The following is a 19,523-nucleotide window of genomic DNA, read 5'->3' as shown; positions in this document are numbered from 1 at the left end:
CACCCGCCTTATCCCTAACCGACTAGCTAATAGCAACCATTAATCAGGAGGGGGGTGGGGAAAACAAAGGACCGAGAGAGGGAGGAGTAAAACAGGCAACTCTAGAAAGACGTTGGCATATGGCTACAAATATATAATAGCTGATCCCTCCCCTATGGTGGCTTGAGGCTAAATGACAGATGAGTATTCCGATCTCAGAGTATGTTTTATTTTATTTTAATTCTGAAAGTGGCTGAGAAGCAGCTTAAGAAAAGGCACTGTAGTTTAAAACACCCCCCCCCCCAATAGCAATAAAGCCAAGGGCATTCTTCATAATAATAATAATAATAATAATAATAATAATAATAAACTAAAAGATTAATCAATTCAACCCTCTGGATGCCTACACGAAGCTCCAATGAATTCGACTGGGTTGCTCTCCGAGGTAAGCGTGCATAGGGTTACTTGGGAGTAAGCCATTGATCTGGGTAGATATGCATAGTATTGCACTGCAAAAGGCGTGGGGTAATAAAGATAGAAATAAATAACACCAGGTACGGCTGGGAAAACCAGCCCAACCAGAGGCAGGGCAGGGCGAGGCGGATCGGGGCGTGTGCGCAGCGGGAGCACGTGCGCGCCCAGGCGCGGGGCGACGGCGGAGGCCTCCCCGAGAGCGCCTTTGCGCGGCAGCCGGCCAAGCCGAGAGCCCTTCGGGGCGGTGGCCGCCGAGGAAAAGCCAGCGGTGGGGTGGGCGGGATCGCGCAGGGGGAGTTGCTGCCCGCCGGAGCCAGCCAGCCCCCGGCCGGATGGTGCCCACGCTGGCCTGGCGGCCGAGAGGTGGCCCGCGAGCCTTGACCTCGCCTCCGGCCATCTCGATCCGCCAACGCGCCCTCGCCAGCCGCGCTACGAAGCACCTCGCGATCGGGCACGCCGTGCGGCTCCCGGCTCCTTTCCCCGGCAGGTGCAGGCCCGATCCCGGCGGCTCCCGCCTCCCGCGGATCCTCCTCCTCGCGGAGAGCTTCTCCTCCCTGCCGGAGCCGGGGTCGTGCCTGCTGGGCCCAGCCCAGGCGCCGGCGAAGGGCTCTCGGCGCGCTGGAGACGCGCGCAGCGGCGCTCCAGGGCGCGCCGCCACCAGCAGCACCACGCCTCGCCTGCTTGCCCGGCTTTGTCCGGGACTTGCAGGCAGCCGCTGCGTCTGCGGCCCTTCCCCGCCCAGCTCGGGGTGGGAGGACCGGCGGCGGCGAAGGCGAAATGATCGCCTTGTTGTTGGACTCTGCCGTGCGCCTCCCTGCGCAACGAGGCTGAGGCTGGCACGGGCGGCGGCGAGGATGACCTTGCAGGGATGTCGGCGAGGGGCGTGTTTGAGCATCGTCTCCCTCCGATCCGGCAGCAGCAGCAGCAGCAGCGTCGTCGGGTGACTTGAGAGTAGGAGAGAGACAGAGACAGAAAGAGACAAAAGCGGGAAGGGAGGAGGGAAAGAGGAGGAGGTGGATTTGCAGTGATAGGCGGTGCGCAAGGCGAGCGCTGGCCACTTTGCTGAAGTGTCTTGAACGTGGAGAAGAGAGCAGCGCCGGGATCCGTCCACACCAGCGGCAGCGGCAGCAACACGGACTCCTGTCCTGCCCCGCCCAGCCCGGACCTCTTTGCGCGAGACCGCCGATCGTCTGAATTCCGCCGCCCATCCCCGTGCCTCGGGCCGCATGCGCTTGATGTTCGCGGAATTCCGCTCCAAAGGCAACCCCTTGCCGGACACGGGAGGGGGCCATGAACGGGCTCTGGCGATGAACTGCGGCGAGACCAAGGAGATGGAAGGTAAGGAAGGGGTAGCCGTCACGGGGCGCGCGCGCTTGGGCAGCTTTGGGTACCTGGCGACCCTCGCCTGTGGCTCTCAGGTGAGCGGGGTGGCTCTTTGCTCTGAGTCCGGCTCGAGGGCTTGGCTGGTGATGCCCTTCGGGGTTCTTCTAATCATCGCATGCAAGCTGGGACTCCGGAGGGCAATTGTTCGACCTCCGTGTTAAGTTAGGCGCGCACGGTGTGTGGATGAGGAACAAGAGCTTAAGAGACTGAGAAAGGGAGGTGAAGGGCTGGGGGTCGCCAGCTATTCCTCCGCCTTGCGGGTGAGGATGAAGGATGAGTATGCCTGAGGCTCTGATGCGCGTAGGTGGCTGGGCAGAAGAGGTGGTGTGGGGCTCGGAAGGTGCCCCGATGCTTGCGAGTAGCTTCATGTGCCCGTGTAGGGAGGGAATGTTGCACGGACTCTCCCGAGCGCTGGGTTTCTGAAAAGATGTCTGACCTGGTAGCCGTCCCCTCCTGTCTAGGTAGGTTGCTGTAGCGTCCTCCCATGCGTGCACGGGGAGCACTCTGCACAGGCTCAGTGTCCCTCTTGACTTCCGATTCCAATGTCAGAGGTGAAAACGAGGCTCTGTGACTTGGCTGCTTTTGTGGTGGTGGGGGCTGTCCTGGGCATCTTTAAAGTGAACAAAATGAAAAGCTGGCTTCCCTGGGCACATTTGCATGGGAGCCAGCTTCCTTGAGCTAGGGGTACCTCTGCTTCTGAATTGACCTGTATGGGATGGGAAGTGTTTGAGACTGCCAACTGACAGCAGATTTAAGGAGGGAGGTTGCCGCTGGGAATGCTTGTATCTCAGGCACAAGGAACACTGTGTTGCGGGGGCTATTTTAATTTCTTTTTTTATATATATATAAAAAAAGAGGTTGCGGGTGTTAAGCCTGCTAAGCCCCAGTCTCTGGCTTGGGTACCCTCAGATGTTGTGTAGAGGTTATTCAGTGTGGGAGCAACTGCCATTCTGCACATGGTCAGGGGTACTCTTTGCTCTGCAGGTGCTTTTTACATTCCAAATTGCTGAAAACCATTCCCAGCCCTTAGAGAGGCTTCACTTCTAATTAGACCTTCTGTGGAGTGCTGTGAGTTTTCCAAAGCAGAGTATATTCTACCTGTCCAATGTGAGAGCTGTAAAGTGCGATAAGAGAGAGAAAGAATAGCCTTGCATCCAGTTAGAACAGCTGTGCTGGATGAGACTGATAGGATTTGAAGTCCAAAATATCTGGAAGGCTCCCGGTTGCTGGAAGCACAGGGCAACTAAATAATGTTGCAGCTCGTATGCCAGCCATGTTTACTAGGGAGTAACTCCCATTGCTTGCAACAGTACTCATTCACAAGTACGTGCACTGAGCATTGACAGACATTTCCTAAACAAGGAGGCTCCCTTTGTACGGAGTGTTGGTCCATCCAGCTCGGTTATTTGTCTCCATTGATCAGAAGCTGCAGTCCAGGATTTCAGATGGGAGTTTCTTGCAGCCCTAACTGGAAATGTCATTGGGAACTGAACCTGGGACATTTGGGTGTGATTCTACCACTGAGCTATGGTTCTTTCAATAAGCCCCACTGAATTCAGCAGGACTTAATTCTGAGCACATATACATGTTTAGGGACAGATACCCTTCCTAAACAAAACCACCCTGGGAGCAAGCCTTGAGGACTCACAGATGTGTGTAAACAGCATTTCCATGCAATCTTCCAGACTGAATAATTCAGAGTAAATGTGGACGCGCGGTTCGGAGACTCACAGGGGCGAGAAGGCGGTAGAGGAGTAATCTCAAGATCCCCGCCGTGTTATCCCTCGACATCCTTTGATGACCTTGTCAAGCTCTGAGTGGCGAAAGAGTGGTCTCCATCAAGGTTCTCAGCAACCTCTTTTAAAAGGAGCAAAACGGGTTTCCGGTCAGCGTTTTGCAACTGCAAGGAAGGAGCCTGGGGTGGTAGTTATTCCGCAGCGATGCACGACAACAGCATACTGCCGTCACATTTATACGGTGCTTTAAAATGTACAAAGCAGTCCATGTTCATTCTGGGCTAGGCCAGCACACTACGCAGAACAGGCAGCTGTTATATGTGGGGCAAGAGTTCGGGCCCTCCAAACTAACTGGAGAAAATCCTCTGGGGTGAGAGTGGGGGGGATCCGTGGCCCTCCAGATGTTGAGCAGAGGTCAGGGATGAAGGGACTGTACCCCAATATTTTTGACACCTTGTGGGAAGGATCCAAAGACATACCAGAAATCTAGGCTTCCGCAGTTAAAGTGGATTTAAAGCGCTCTTGTTGCCCTAACAGAGCAAATTAACTTTAAAAAAGGACTTTTAGTGGATAGGAAGTTGGCAGGAAAACACACTGCAAAGTGTGGAGGGGGGATGAATGAACAATTAAGAGGAAGAGAGATAGATAGATAGATAGATAGATAGATAGATAGATAGATGATAGATCAAGCAAGCAAGCCAGCCAGCCAGCCCCCTGCAAGTGAATGGGAATGAATGCTCACTGTCGTATAAACACCCCATAGGCAGATAAGAATGAATGAGTAAAGCCCACATAAGATTTGGGAAAGCAAGTAAATGGGTTTCCTGGAGGAGGCCAGACAAAATCTGAAAGACTGCATGGGCCCCATAATATCCTTCCTGGACCCTTGGGATATCATGTTGTTGGGTGGGACCACTTTCTCGCCTTCTGCGCAAGCAAATCAAACAGAAGTTCCTCCTTTTTGTGCCATTCACTTTGATGGAACTGGAAAAAGAGGTCTCAGGAGAAGACATAATTGCTGCCCGCCACCACTTTTGCACTGGGAGACAGTGTATCGTAGTGGTTAGAGCTGAGTTTCAGACTAGGACCAGGGCAATCTGGGGTTGGCCCCCTATATCTGAGACATGAAACTGAATGGAGTGACTTGTCCTAGCCACCCACCTACCCGCAGGGTTGTTGTGAGGCTGGATTGGTGGGTGGGAAATATACATGCTGCTTCTATATGGGGTTGGACTAGATAACCCTTGGGATCCCTTACAATTCTATGATTCTTGGAGGAAGGACAGGATATCAATGTAGGGCTTGAGTAAGTTCCGTTGAGCAACTTCTCGTGAATAGACAGGCAGAGGCTGGTTGTTGTTCGTGAGTGCTTGGCTAGGCTGAGATTTGAACCCAGGACTTCTTGGACCCCTCCGGACCGATGTCTTTTTGTGGATGTATCCTCCCAACATATCATTGACACAATAATGGTGGATTAAAGGTAAAGAACCCCTGACAGTTAAGTCCAGTCGCAGACGACTCTGGGGTTGCGGCGCTCATTTCGCTTTACTGGCTGAGGGAGCCGACATTTGTCCGCAGACAGTTTTTCTGGGTTATGTGGCCAGCACGACTAAGCCACTTCTGGCACAACGGAACACCGAAACCAGAGCAGCGCACAGAAACACCGTTTACCTTCCCGCCGGAGTGGTACCTATTTATCTACTTGCACTTTGATATGCTTTCGAACTGCTAGATTGGCAGGAGCTGGGACTGAGCAATGGGAGCTCACCCCGTCGTGGGGATTCGAACCGCCAACCTTCTGATCAGCAAGCCCAAGTGGCTCAGTGGTTTAGACCACAGCGCCACCCGCATCCCTTCAGTGGCACATTAGCTGTGGATTTATACTTGACCACCCACATGCCCTTCTGCTTTATTAGTTCTGCAACACTTCTTACCGCATAATTGCTGGAAACAAAGCTGTATGTCTACCCTGAAACTTTTGCAGGTGCAGAGGTCATTGGAAGCAGGTTTGCGTATAACAGCCCAGATAGCATCATGAGTGGAAATCATCAGGAATGCAGAAGGAAAGGGATTTCTGCAGGGACCCTTTATTCCCTTACAGCTCAAGCCATGCAGCCATGATGTTTGAGGCTGCTCTCCTGTACAAAGCATGTAGCGCTAAGGTCATTCTATCTTGGAGTGCTTCACGTGCAATATCTCAACTGTCATAGAATTGTAGAGGTGGAAGGGACCCCGAGGATCATCTATATGGGGATTGAACCTGCAACCTTGGGGTTGTCAGCACCACGCTCTGACCAACTGTGCTATCCAGGCATCAGCCCTCACAACAGTCTTGCAAGGAAGGGATAGTTCCGTTGACAAAGCATAAGGCTCTTAATCTCAGGGTCGCGGGTTTGAGCCCCACATTGGGCAAAAGATTTCTGCATTGCAGGGGGTTGGACTAGATGACCCTGGGGTTACCCGTTCCAACTCTACGATTCTAAAACTGATTGCTGGTGGTTCATGTAAGGCAGAGGAATGGCGATGGCCCTAGGTAGCTTGAGACAAGTGGGGCACCTGTGCGAGGGGATCCTGCTGTAACGAACGAAAGCAACACATCCGCATCAAACCAAACCAATATAAATTCCCCTTTCCCCAAATCAAGTCACTAATCCATTTGATCTGTGAGCCACTTTGGTTTGCTTCTGGGCCGGATGTGTTGGCAGCCGCCCCAGTTGTTTAAACAGCGGTGTGCCCTACTTACAGCACTAAAGAGGGGGACGACGGCCCCAGTTTGTTACAGGTGCTGGGAATTGTAGTTCTCAAATCCTGGGAATTATAGTTCACCACACACAGAGGTCTAATTCCCAGCACCCTTAACAAACTACAGCTCCCAGGATTCTTTGGGGGAGCCGTCTGCTGATGGTGAGCACGCAGCCATAGTCTAGCGATCTAACCATTGTGACACGCTATCTCTCTAGCATGGAAGGGGGGCTGGGTAAGCAGGTTGGGGAAGTAACCACTTTGGCCAGCCCCTGCCATCAAACAATTGCAGCTGTTTTGCTGCAAGTGCTGAAAGCTCTGGCTATTTCTCTCTGTGGTTCACGCTGCTTCCCAGCTGAGCAGGTGCCGATGTCCTTGCGTCACATCCTTGCTGTGGTTTGCGCTTAGCAGCCCATCCTAGCCTCAAAGGCTGAGGCAGGACAGCCAGCCCCGTGACTCAACTCAGTATTATTCCCATTTTACAGATAAGGAACTGAGACTGTGAGAAAGTGACTCACCCATGCCTCCTAGTGAGATTGCATCTCGCCAGAGATTTGTGAACTCCAAGATGCTGCTGTAAGATTTGGACCTGGCTGCTAGCCCAGCTGGCTTTTTAAAAAAGGCAAGGATTATGTCAAATTCATTGCAACTAAAAATATTATGAGCAAGTTCAGGCCTGATAGAAGCTGCATTATCTTTTCTGGCAGCTTCTACTCCCAGATATGTGGGAGCCGGTTCTCATTACTTGCTGAAATGCACTTTGCACATGCTCGTATTTTCTTTTTATTACTCGCATATTCCATAGCCAAACCCCAGAACAGTAAGTTCTTGGGCTGAGCATTGGCTCAAGTGCAGCCCCAGCAAAAAAAAAGCCCATTGATAAAACGTCCCCATCGTGTTTTACAATGTAACAGTAATTTGAGTGTCTTACCCCTCAAAAAAGGAACGGAAAAAAGCTTGTCATAATATTTACGCAGAGGAGACTGACGCCGGGAGCTGGCGAAGCAAGATGTCGCGGTTGCAAAGTTGTTTCTTTCAGACGGGAAGGTGAAGAAAGGGGTCAAGTTGTCCTTTCTGATCACACCTCTGGGCTCAGTGGGCAAACACAGCCCAATTGTTCTCTTTGTAAAAAAAGAGAGAGAGACCTCAGCCAGGAAGAAGGCGATCTCAACAGGGGCATGTAAGAATAGTCCGAGCACCTGAAGGTTCTTTCCACTGTGTTAAGTGGTCTCTCTTATATGCCGGCTTGGGGTGGAAATGAAACGGTTTCTTCTCCTGCCTCATTTCCAGTTGCTTTGAATGGCCGCTGGAGAGCATTTATTCCTCTCCTCCCCCACCCAGATCCTCAACACATTAATATAAAGGACTTGTCACCTGCAAAAGAAGCCTAACAAATTCATCGTGTGGTTTCCATCTCCTCCAAACCCTCCTCCCTGGTCCTTCTCTGCTGTGTATGCAAATTCTTTGGGAGATATTCCAAACCACACAGATCAATCAAGTTTGTAGTGTTAGTTTATTGAATGATTTAAAAAACAGGGGAGTGCCTTTGGATTACAGGGTGCAAAAGCCTTCCTTATCGAGTGAACTCACGGGAGTAAGCTGCTTCTCTCTCATCCCTCTCTTGCTTGATATTATTATTATTATTATAATCATCATCATCATCATTATTATTAAACATAGAATCATAGAATCATAGAGTTGGAAGAGACCACAAGGGCCATCGAGTCCAACCCCCTGCCAAGCAGGAAACACCATCAGAGTACTCCTGACATATGGTTGTCAAGCCTCTGCTTAAAGACCTCCAAAGAAGGAGACTCCACCACACTCCTTGGCAGCAAATTCCACTGTCGAACAGCTCTTACTGTCAGGAAGTTCTTCCTAATGTTTAGGTGGAATCTTCTTTCTTGTAGTTTGGATCCATTGCTCCGTGTCCGCTTCTCTGGAGCAGCAGAAAACAACCTTTCTCCCTCCTCTATGTGACATCCTTTTATATATTTGAACATGGCTATCATATCACCCCTTAACCGCCTCTTCTCCAGGCTAAACATGCCCAGCTCCCTTAGTCGTTCCTCATAAGGCATCGTTTCCAGGCCTTTGACCATTTTGGTTGCCCTCCTCTGGACACGTTCCAGTTTGTCAGTGTCCTTCTTGAACTGTGGTACCCAGAACTGGACACAGTACTCCAGGTGAGGTCTGACCAGAGCAGAATACAGTGGCACTATTACGTCCCTTGATCTAGATGCTATACTCCTATTGATGCAGCCCAGAATTGCATTGGCTATCTGCCTCCCAAACTCTGTCCTTCCACTTCCTTTGATTCTCTCTGGGTGCTGTTATCAATCTGTTTTCCGTTCCTTCTAAGAACACAAGAAGAACTCTTCTGGATCAGCATTCTGTTCTCACAGTGACCAAACAGGCGCCAGCAAGCAGGATTCGAACACAGGAGCCGCATTCTCCCTTCCTGTGGTTCCCAGCCACTGGCATTCAGAAGCATTACTGCCTCTGACCCAGTAGAGAAAGAGCATCATCATCATCTTCATTTTATCTGTATTCCGCCTTTCCATAGTTAAACCTATGCTCAAGGCGGCTTGCAACATGGCAATATTTACATAATTACCAACGTAACAAAAGTCATAAGCAATAAATAAAACGCTTCAAAAGGTACACAACCAAATGGAAAACATTTTCCATATACAGTAGACGCTCGGGTTGCGAACATGATCCATGCGGGATGCACGCGCAGGTTGCAATTCGGTGCTACTGCGCATGCGGAAAGCAAGATTTAGTGCCTCTGTGCATGCACGACCACCGAAACCAGGAAGTAACCTGTTCCGGTACTTCTGGGTTTCAGCAGTCCGTAGCCCTAAAAAACATGACCTCAAGCGTCTGTAATCCAAGGTATGACTGTAAATCATAAAATCTAAAACTAAAAATACAACATTAATATCAATAACAATTTAAAATTACGTAGATAAATAAATAGATAAAAATAAAAACAATATTAAAAAGGAGCCCTCTCTGTCAAGCAGCAGTAGTCCTTTATGGAGCCTGTCGGGCCCTGCCCCAATCCAGGTGGAGAGAAGCAGGGCATGGCCCTTTGTCTCCCAGCAGGTCAGTCCTGGGGTATCACCATCTTAGCTAGCAGCTATTGATAGGCCTTCTCCTCCATGAATTTGTCCAACTCTCTTTTAAAGCCATCCAAGTTGATGGCCCTCACTGCTTCCAGTGGAAGTGAGTTCCATAGTTAAACTCTGCACTGCATGAAAAAGTACTTTCTTTTCTCTGGCTCTTCACATCTCTCTCTGTGGCCCTCCAGACTCTCCACAGGCCGCGCCCCCATCCTTGAGCATTTCTGATTGGCTGGAATGCATCCTTGAACTGTGATCTTAGTGCCTCTTGCTCACCTGGAAGGAGGGTGGAGAGATGCATTGGTTGTGGGGGGGAGACCTGTAAAATCCTGTGAATTTTTGCATAGGTGTTGTACAAAGGTAAAAAAAAATAGTTATATCCGTTGCTCTGACCCTTTTTTGCACCTGGCCCTGACCAACACTGCAGTGCGGCCCCCGGAAGGGAATATGGCCCAGAAAAGTTCCGCATCCCTACTTCACAACTGGCCTGAGCTGCAGAAAGGAAAAGCTTTTATCGCTGCATCTGAAGCTGTCTTTCTGCAGGAGGAAAGAGACACCTGTTAAATTTGCCAATTAAGAATCCACAGGATGCAGCAAGTTCAAAGGATCTCAGCTGCAACCACCAGTTGTGTGAGTAAATGGATTTTCCGTAAAGGCACTCCGAGGCTGAGTTTGTCTCCTCCTAAAATTTTGTGCCACCTTTGGGGGCACAGCCCACCTTAGGCGACTCATGTTGCCGTGAAAACAAAAAAACACAATGGTCTCAAATAAGCAAAACTAACCAAGGCGTTAAGGTCCGTATAGTAAAAGCTATGGTTTTCCCAGTAGTGATGTATGGAAGTGAGAGCTGGACCATAAAGAAGGCTGATCACCAAAGAATGGATGCTTTTGAATTCTGGTGCTGGAGGAGACTCTTGAGAGTCCCATGGACTGCAAGAAGATCAAACCTCTCCATTCTGAAGGAAATCAGCCCTGAGTACTCACTGGAAGGACAGATCCTGAAGCTGAGGCTCCAATATTTTGGCCACCTCATGAGAAGAGAAGACTCCCTGGAAAAGACCCTGATGTTGGGAAAGATGGAGGGCACAAGGAGAAGGTGACGACAGAGGACAAGATGGTGGGACAGTGTTCTCGAAGCTACCAGCAATGAGTCTGACCAAACTGCGGGAGGCAGTGGGAGACGGGAGTGCCTGGCGTGCTCTGGTCCAGGGGGTCATGAAGAGTCAGACACGACTAAACGACTAAACAACAACAACGCCAACAAACCGAGGCTTTAACAAGGATTAAAAAGCCCTGTTTTTTTTCAGTCTGCATGTGGTGGTGACTTTCTCTGTGTGTGCATGAAGAATGGCAAGTACGGTGACTGCTCCATCATTCTTCTTAGATGCTGGCATTCCACCTGGAAGGGGGAGCAGGAAAGATCGGCACCGACACAGGAAAAAGGCTCTGTCTTCCTCAGAGGAATAAACGACAGTGACTCAAAGTTAATTTTTTAAAAGGATCATAGTCAGCATCTAAAACTAGAAATCATTCCGTGGTCTGCTGCCATCGCTTTCAGCAATATTCACGTGGTCCAGTACAGAGCTGGGAGAGAATTTTGGAGGCACTGCCCTAGCTGGCTAGTTTTCTGTGTGTCGGGGATATTTATATATGTGTGTATTGCATTCATTTGGCTGGGCAGTCTGAAGTGCAGATTCGTCAGTGAGGACTAGTCCTAAGAGCCAAGCTTAATAATAATAATAAATAATAATAATAATTTTTATTTATACCCTGCCCTCCCCAGCCAGAGCCGGGCTCAGGGCCGCTAACACCAATAAAATCCCAGTAAAAACATAAGGGGGGGGGGAGAAGGGGATGGAAAACCAATTTAAAATACAGGTTAAAATGCAATTTAAAATGCAGCCTCATTTTAAAATAGCCAATAAATCAAGACCATAAGGGGAGGGAAACAGAAGGGTCAGACTGAGTCCAGACCAAAGGCCAGGCGGAACAGCTCTGTCTTGCAGGCCCTGCGGAAAGATGTCAAGTCCCGCAGGGCCCTCGTCTCTTGTGACAGAGCGTTCCACCAAGTCGGGGCCAGTACTGAAAAGGCCCTGGCCCTAGTTGAGACCAGTCTAACCACCTTGCAACCTGGGACCTCCAAAGTGTTGTTATTTGTGGACCTTAAGGTCCTCCGCGGGGCATACCAGGAGAGGCGGTCCTGTAGGTATGTGGGTCCTAGCCGCCTTAATTTGTTTACTTAATATTGTGCCTTATTTTGTTTACTTCAGTTCTGAATTATTTCCCATGAGGCATCCCGAAACAATTTACAATATAACAGCACACACACACACAAAGTTGCATATGTAAAAGCATCTTTTAATAGAATCCTAGAAGGGACCCCTTGTGTCATCTAGTCCAACCCCCTGCAATGCAGGAATCGTTTGCCCAATGTGGGGCTCAACCCTGCTCTATCATATGAATAAGAAAGAAAACATTTTAACAACAACAGCACATACATAAAATCACTTAAAATCCAAGACAGATGCCAAGCTTGTTGTGCAAGAGGAACATCTTCAGCAGGCGCACCGAACTGCCTTGCTCTCATGCGCCCGCGCTGTGCTTGTGGGATTCCCAGAGGCATCTGGCCATCGTCCTCTGTGGGAGACAGATTGCTGGACCAGATGGGTCTTTGGTCTGATCCAGGAGAGCCCTTACACATGCTGTAGCTTCCATCTCCTTCCGCATCATGTGAGACTCTTCTTCTGTGCTCCTTGTATTTATCGTGTTTTTAAGATTGTGAACCATCCAGAGTGGCTGGGGAAACCCAGCCAGATAGGTGCGATATAAATAATATATTATTATTACAGTCATACCTCTTGTTACGTTTGCTTCATGTTACATTTCTTCAAGTTGCATCCCACAGTGACCCAGAAGTACTGGAAAGGGTTACTTCCGGTTTTCGCCACTCACGCATGCGCAGACGCACAAAATGACGTCACACGTGTGTGCAGAAGCGGCGAATCGCAACCCGCGCGTGCACAGATGCGCTGCTGCGGGTTGCATTCCTTTCATGTTGCGAACGGGCCTCCGGAACGGATCCCGTTCGCAACCAGAGGTACCACTGTATTATTACTACTACTCCTATGGCAAAATCAGCCTGAGAATTTTCTGGACCACATTGTTGTTGTTTAGTCGTTTAGTTGTGTCCGACTCTTCGTGACCCCATGGACCAGAGCACGGCAGGTACTCCTGTCTTCCACTGCCTCCCGCAGTTGGGTCAAACTCATGGACCACATAGGATTACGAATATCCTAATGTTTCTATCCCACTTCCCCCCCAAGGAACTCAATGTGGCATGCGTGGTTCTCCCTCTCTTCATTTCATCATCACAGAAACCCTGTGATATATTTGATGCCAAGACAGTGGCTGGCGAGGTCCTGTGAGGTTCATGGACACGTGGGAATTTAAATCCTTGTCTCCTGGGTCTTAGTCCCACAGTCTAACCGCTATGCCAGTATCTCTGTAAAAAGTCTCTGAAGCTGCTTCTTGCATCTCAAGCAAGACGATGAATTAAACTTTCCCTACCCCTGCCTCCCAGAGTCCTGAGGAAACTCGGGGATGCTGTGCACTAAACCAAAAAGTATATACCGTAATTACACTCGCACAATAAACATCACGTCCAGTTTGATTCTTAAGAACCCAACAGTCTCTCCTTTGGAAGGAAAGCTGCTCTGCTAATGATGCTCCGAGTTTGTTACCTCTCACGGAAGAGGGATTAAAACCAATATGTTCAGCTGAAGAAAAGAAGTTAGACGACAGTGAGCGTTTCCTTCCTGCCTGGTTCTCTGATCAAGTACAGCTAGTACATAAAAAGCTGCGGTGGGAAGGTGCTGGATCCATGTGATTGATTCTCCTTTCCAAAGGAATCCCAGGGGACTCTTGATTTTCTTTGTTGCCTGTTACTGAAGAACATGTACCTAGCTTGTTGTTCCTGACCACAAATCCATTTCCCTGCCTGGAGATATATAGCTCATAGGATCTGGAGGCTAACTGCATTATTTCCGAAGCAATTTAACGTGATATGTTGTGTGGGTTGCACTCAGCAAGGAAGTACGTGTCTCAGCTTTGCGAGCCGACCCGATCCTATGTTTGTTTACTCAAGGACTGCTTCTCCCCAGATGAACTGACCTGGACCCTGAGATCATCATCTGAGGCCCTTCTTCACGTGCCTCCTCCATGAGAGTGCCGTAGGGCCTTTTCTGTGGTGGCTCCCCACTTGTGGGATGCCCTTCCCTAGGGACGCAAGCCTGGCACGTTTCTTGCATATTTTTCGGTGCAAGATGAAAATATTTCTCTGTAACCAGGACTATCCTACTTTTAGAAGACACCTGAAGGCAGCCCTATTTAGGGAAACCCAGCCAGATAGGCGGAGTATAAATAATAAAATTATTATTACTACTACTACTACAACTACTATATTTGACTAACATTTCATGGCCTTTTAAATGTGCTTGTGGGAGGGTTTTATTTATTTTTGTGTAATTGTGTACTTTATGTTCTCATTTTATATTTTCATGTTGCAAAGCACCATACAAATTTATACAAATTTAATAAATAATATACACATTTAATAAATAATAATGCAATGCTGAAAAGTAATTCTCTGTCTCTCTCACACCAATGCTGTGTACTTCATTCCTCCCCAATCACGTGCCTTCCAGATGTTTGGGGAAGCAACTGCCATCAGCCCCAGCCATGAGACATCTGAATGGCACCAGGTTGCGGAAGACGGGTGCAATGGTTTGATCGCTGGACTGGAACCGGGGAGACCAGGGTTCGAATCCCCAGTCGAGAAGCCCACCTCTCAGCCGAACCTGCCTAACAGGGTGGTTGAGAGGAGGCAGGAGAGAAGAATAATGGAAGTCGCAACAGGGAACCAAGTGCTGCTCAGTGAGAAAGCAAGAAGTGCAGGGCTTTCAGCAGATGACTGTAGCAGCTGACATATCCTGGAGCTTCCACAGTCACTCAGAGGCTTCTCATTGCCCTCTGCTCCTGTAGTTTCCAGCAACAGGTATTTAGAAGCATTTACTGCCAACAGTTGTGGAGACAGAGCAAGCACGTGTGCTGCTTGGATTTCTTCAGCAGCTGCACCACAGCAGGATAGTCAGCAAGCGTAGCTTGCTCCTACAGTCCATGCTGCAAAAAGCTGCATCCATGGAGTGTGTATTATGCAGTGCTGTGCCTCTGTCAGGGCAGTACAGTCATACCTCTTGTTCAGTTAGCTTCAGGTTATGTGTTTTCAGGTTGCGTCCCACGGCGATCCGGAAATACCGGAAAGGGTTACTTCCAGGTTTCGCTGCTTGCGCATGTGCAGACACGCAATATGACGTCATGCGCATGCGCAGAAGTGACGAATTGCGACCCGCGCGTGCGCAGACGCGGGTTGTGTTCTCTTCAGGTTGCGAACGGGGCTCCGGAATGGATCCCGTTCTAACCAGAGGTACCACTGTATACATTTCAACGTTCCTGGCCAAAAACTGGGACATGCATCTTCTGGGTTAGTGACCCGCATGAGATCACAGCCGCTAAAAAGGGGTGCTTGGGGGTGTGTGAGATCACTTGAGATCTTGACGCACCAAATAGCTGCCATTCTCTCGCATGAAAAATAGAGGATGTCCTGGTTTTCCCAGGGCATTTGCGGGGTATGGGGTGGGGTGGAGATGCAATCCTTGATGGCAGGGGAAACTTTTTCCTTTCCAAGATACCATATTTTTTGCTCTGTAAGACTTGCTTTTCCCATCCTAAAAAGTAAGGGGAAATGTGTGTGCGTCTTATGGAGCGAATGCAGGCTGCACAGCTATCACAGAAGCCAGAACAGCAAGAGGGATTGCTGCTTTCACTGCGCAGCGATCCCTCTTGCTGTTCTGGCTTCTGAGATTCAGAATATTTTTTTTCTTGTTTTTCTGCGTCTTGTGGTCTGGTGCATCTTATAGAGCGAAAAATACGGTACTCTCTTCTCTCCCCTCTTCCTCTTTCGCTGCCTCCTCCTCCTCCTCCTCCTCCTCCTCCGTGGGGTTTGGCAAATTAAAGAACTTTCCTTCACAGGAGCAGTGAAATTGAGTGTTTATGAAGCCATCTTGGAAGCTTTGACCTGAACGCATTTGCAGAAGTACTGAGTGGTGTTCTGGTAATAAAGGGGCTAATAAATCAAAGAGAGTTGTTCAAAGGCGTTGTTTCCCACCCTCTAGTTGCTTAATTTAAATTTTTTTGGTAGAAAACGACTGGAGAGCAGAAGCGATAAAGGCTGTGCTATTGTTAGCTGAAGGTGAGAGGGGGGAGTGTTGTTGTTTTAATTTTATGGTTCGGAAGTGGTGTTGATTGTGTTGAAAATTAGGCGTGGTAGAAAATGCCCGCTGTGACAAAAGTGACAGCTTGGCAAAGCGGGAGCCAAAATGTACATCACGGCCAGGAAATCACAGAAAGGAAAGCAATGTGGGGACTTTTGCAGTTGAGAAGAGACTGTCTCACCTCTTCCTGCCCTTTTCAGTTGCCTAAGTCATGGGTAGGCAAACTAAGACCTGGGGGCCGGATCCCGCCCAATCGCCTTCTAAATCCGGCCCGTGGACGGTCCAGGAATCAGCGTGTTTTTACATGAGTAGAATGTGTCCTTTTATTTAAAATGCATCTCTGGGTTATTTGTGGGGCATAGGAATTCGTCCCCCCCCCAAAAAAATAGTCCGGCCCCCCATAGGGACAGTGGACCGCCCCCCTGCTGTAACAGTTTGCTGACCCCTGGCCTAAGTTGACAGGTAAATAAAGTAAAGGTGGCAAATAAAATAAAGGTGGCTTCTGTATTTAGCATGCAGGGTAAGGTCGCTCTTTAATGAAGTGCATAAGAACATAAGAAGAGCCTATCTATCCAGCATGAGCTTTTGTGTGCATGGACACTTCTTCAGATGCACACGAAAGCTCATACCTAGAACTAACTTAGTTGGTCTTTAAGGTGCTACTGGAAGGAATTTTTTTATTTTGTTTTGACTATGGCAGACCAACACGGCTACCTATCTGTAACTGGAACTATTTAAAGCCATAAACAGCCTCAGCCTTGTATACCTGAAGGAGCGTCTCCACCCCCATCGTTCTGCCAGGACACTGAGGTCCAGCGCCGAGGGCCTTCTGGCGGTTCCCTCATTGCGAGAAGCCAAGTTACAGGGAACCAAGCAGAGGGCCTTCTCGGTAGTGGCACCTGCCCTGTGGAACTCCCTCCCAGCAGATGTCAAAGAGATAAACAACTACTCTACCTGACATTTAGAAGATATCTGAAGGCAGCCTTGTTTAGGGAAGCTTTTAATGTTTGATGCATTACTGTATTTTAATATTTTGTTAAAAGCCGCCCAGAGTGGCTGGGGAAGCCCAGCCAGATGGGCGGGGTATAAATAATAAATTATTATTATTATTATTATTATTATTATTATCTACAGCTGCTAAGGATTCTGATGGTTATCAGCCAGCCAGAGACACACACCCTATTTACTATTTGCATTTTTTTAAAGGTTAAATGCAAAGAATTTGGCTTCAAGTGGATACAGTGAACCTGTAGGGGAGGTTCAGTCTCCAGCTGTGCACCATTGGGTCAATTTTCACCCATCAGCTATGCTGGCAGGGGTTGATGGGAGTTCTGGTCCATCAATATTTAGAGGGTACCATATTGGCTACCCCTTCATTGTAATTTCTGCGGAGTATCCCTCACACACATATGGGGCAGATCCTGCCATCGCAAAGCTGATTTCCCCCTTCCCCTGAGTTTATTGTATTTGTTATTTAAACATGTCTATGCTGCGTTTCAGGGCAAAAACCCTCCCGAGATTGTCATGCACATATAAATAAAACGTAAAATGCAAAACTGAAACCTCTTCTTCCAATAAAACTAAGCTGTTAAAACGGCAGTTTAAAATCATTTCACGGCACAACACTCATATAACACCAATTAAAGCAATCTAGAGGAAACCATTTTAAGAGCTGGAGAGGTCTAAACCATGAAATCGTCAAAAATTGCACCCACTTACAGCATCTCAAAAGACACTTCTCTGCGGTGTCAGGGCGCTAACTTCCCCTCCCCTTTTTCTCTGTCACACAGTTTGGTGTTAGGTTGCCAGCTCAGATCCAGACCCCAAAATGGCTCTTGGAGCATAGCTTGAAGAAGAAGAGGAGGAGGAAGAAGAAGAAGAATTTTATTATTTATACCCTGCCCATCTGGGTGGGTTTCCCCAGCCACTCTGGGCATAAAACTGTTCATTAATGTTATTATTATTCCATAGAATACAGAGCTCACAGAATCAAAGAACTGCAGAATTGGGACTGCCAAGGTTCATCTAGACTGACCCTCTGCAATGTAGGAATGACAACTAAAGAATCCCCGACAGGTGGTCATCTGACCTCTGTTTAAGAACCTCCACCGAAGGAGGTGTCCACCATCTTCCGAGTTGCATGGAACAATTCTCATGTATCTAAACGTAATTGATCGATCAATTAATTACTTAAACAAATGGTGATAAATCAACCCCCCCAAAGTGTTTTTGCAGCCGGGCCCAGCATCAGCACCCAGCACCTGTGAGCAGCTGTCAGTCACTGGCCCAGCAGGGCAGGCTGTCACTCTGGAGCCAGACATCTGGGTCTGCAAACCACTGTTTAAATTTCCCACCATCCCCCAAAATTATCAGGGACGTTGCTGGGAATTTTAAGGGTCACATTCTGCTGTGACCAGGGGAGCTCGTTACTTTGGCAGGTAGAGGGGCACGCCAGTATAAATGGGGGTGCTTTAGAAGCCCTTTGCTGTCAAAACTTGGAGCCAGCCTCATTTGCAGCCTTTCAGATTAGGTAGGTTGCAAAATAATCAAATGAATCTGGAAGCAAATTTGCCCAGGTGTATTCCCCCCCCCCCCCGATTTCTTCCCACATTTCTGCTAGTGTGACGGAGTCTTTGGCTGTGTTCAGACAGCACTTTATTCTTTGAGGTTTGCTCACCTATAATTTCCAAACTTTATACGATCTTTCACATGACACGAAGGCCTCTTCTGGAAATCAAGCTTACGGTTTAATGCTCATCTCTGCGATTATTGCTTCCAGAAAAAAATCCATTTGCAACCTCACGAACCTGGAGTTTTGTGCTGTTCCTCACTGTTTCCACCTATTCAGTTATCACATTTACATCACACCTTTCCTCCCATTTTATCCTCACAACAGCCCTGTGAGGTAGGTTAGGCTGTGACCAGCCCAAGGTCACCCATGAGCTTTATGTTTGAGGCAGGATTTGAACTCTGGTCTTCCAGGTCCCAGTCTGATGCTCTAACCCATGGGTAGGCAAACTAAGGCCCAGGAGCTGGATCCAGCCCAATCGCCTTCTAAATCTGACCCGCGGACGGTCTGGGACTCAGTGTGTTTTTACATGTCTAGAATGTGTGCTTTTATTTAAAATGCATCTCTTGGTTATTTGTGGGGCATAGGAATTTGTTCATCCCCCCCCAAAAAAAAAATATAGTCCAGCCCCCTACAAGGTCTGAGGGGCAGGGGACCGGCCCCCTGCTGAAAAGGTTTACTGACCCCTGACTACTATACCACACTGTGGCTCTTTTTCATGGATCATGTCATGTCACGAATTTTGGAGTGGTATTGATCAAGGAGGGACGCGGGTGGCGTTGTGGTCTAAACCACAGAGCCTAGGACTTGCCGATCAGAAGGTCAGCAGTTCGAATCCCCGCTATGGAGTGAGCTCCCGTTGCTCAGTCCCAGCTCCTGCCAACCTAGCAGTTCAAAAACACGTCAAAGTGCAAGTAGATAGATAGGTACAGCTCTGGTGGTAAGGTAAACAGCATTTCCGTGCGCTGCTCTGGTTCACCAGAAGTGGCTTAGTCATGCTGGCCACATGACGTGGAAGCTGTATGCCGGCTCCCTCAGCCAATAAAGCGAGATGAGCGCCACAACCCCAGAGTCGGCCACGACTGGACCTAACGGTCAGGGGTCCCTTTACCTTACTGCTGTGTCACGAAATTTTACGCAGTGTGGAGGTATATCTGCCGGAGAGCCACCGTTCCGCAGCACA

At 48.7% G+C, this 19,523-nt stretch overlaps 1 protein-coding gene across 2 annotated transcripts in view; it reads left to right on the top strand.

The window, feature by feature from the left end:
• The first annotated feature begins 1,288 nt into the window (after positions 1 to 1,288).
• The window catches only part of SAMD10 (sterile alpha motif domain containing 10), a 56,783-nt gene continuing 38,548 nt past the window's right edge, over positions 1,289 to 19,523 (top strand). Inside the window, exon 1 of one of the 2 annotated variants that reach the window (XM_081868113.1) lies at positions 1,289 to 1,791. In XM_081868113.1, the coding sequence (XP_081724239.1) occupies positions 1,680 to 1,791 (112 nt within the window). In that variant the 5' untranslated portion in view covers positions 1,289 to 1,679. The remainder of the gene's footprint in view (positions 1,792 to 19,523) is intronic. The other variant, XM_081868112.1, reaches the window with a different exon arrangement.

Source organism: Podarcis erhardii, assembly GCF_964252035.2.
Source record: "Podarcis erhardii genome assembly, chromosome: 6".
NCBI classification, from domain to species: Eukaryota; Metazoa; Chordata; class Lepidosauria; order Squamata; family Lacertidae; genus Podarcis; species Podarcis erhardii.
This window is presented reverse-complemented; position numbering and strand designations above follow the sequence as displayed.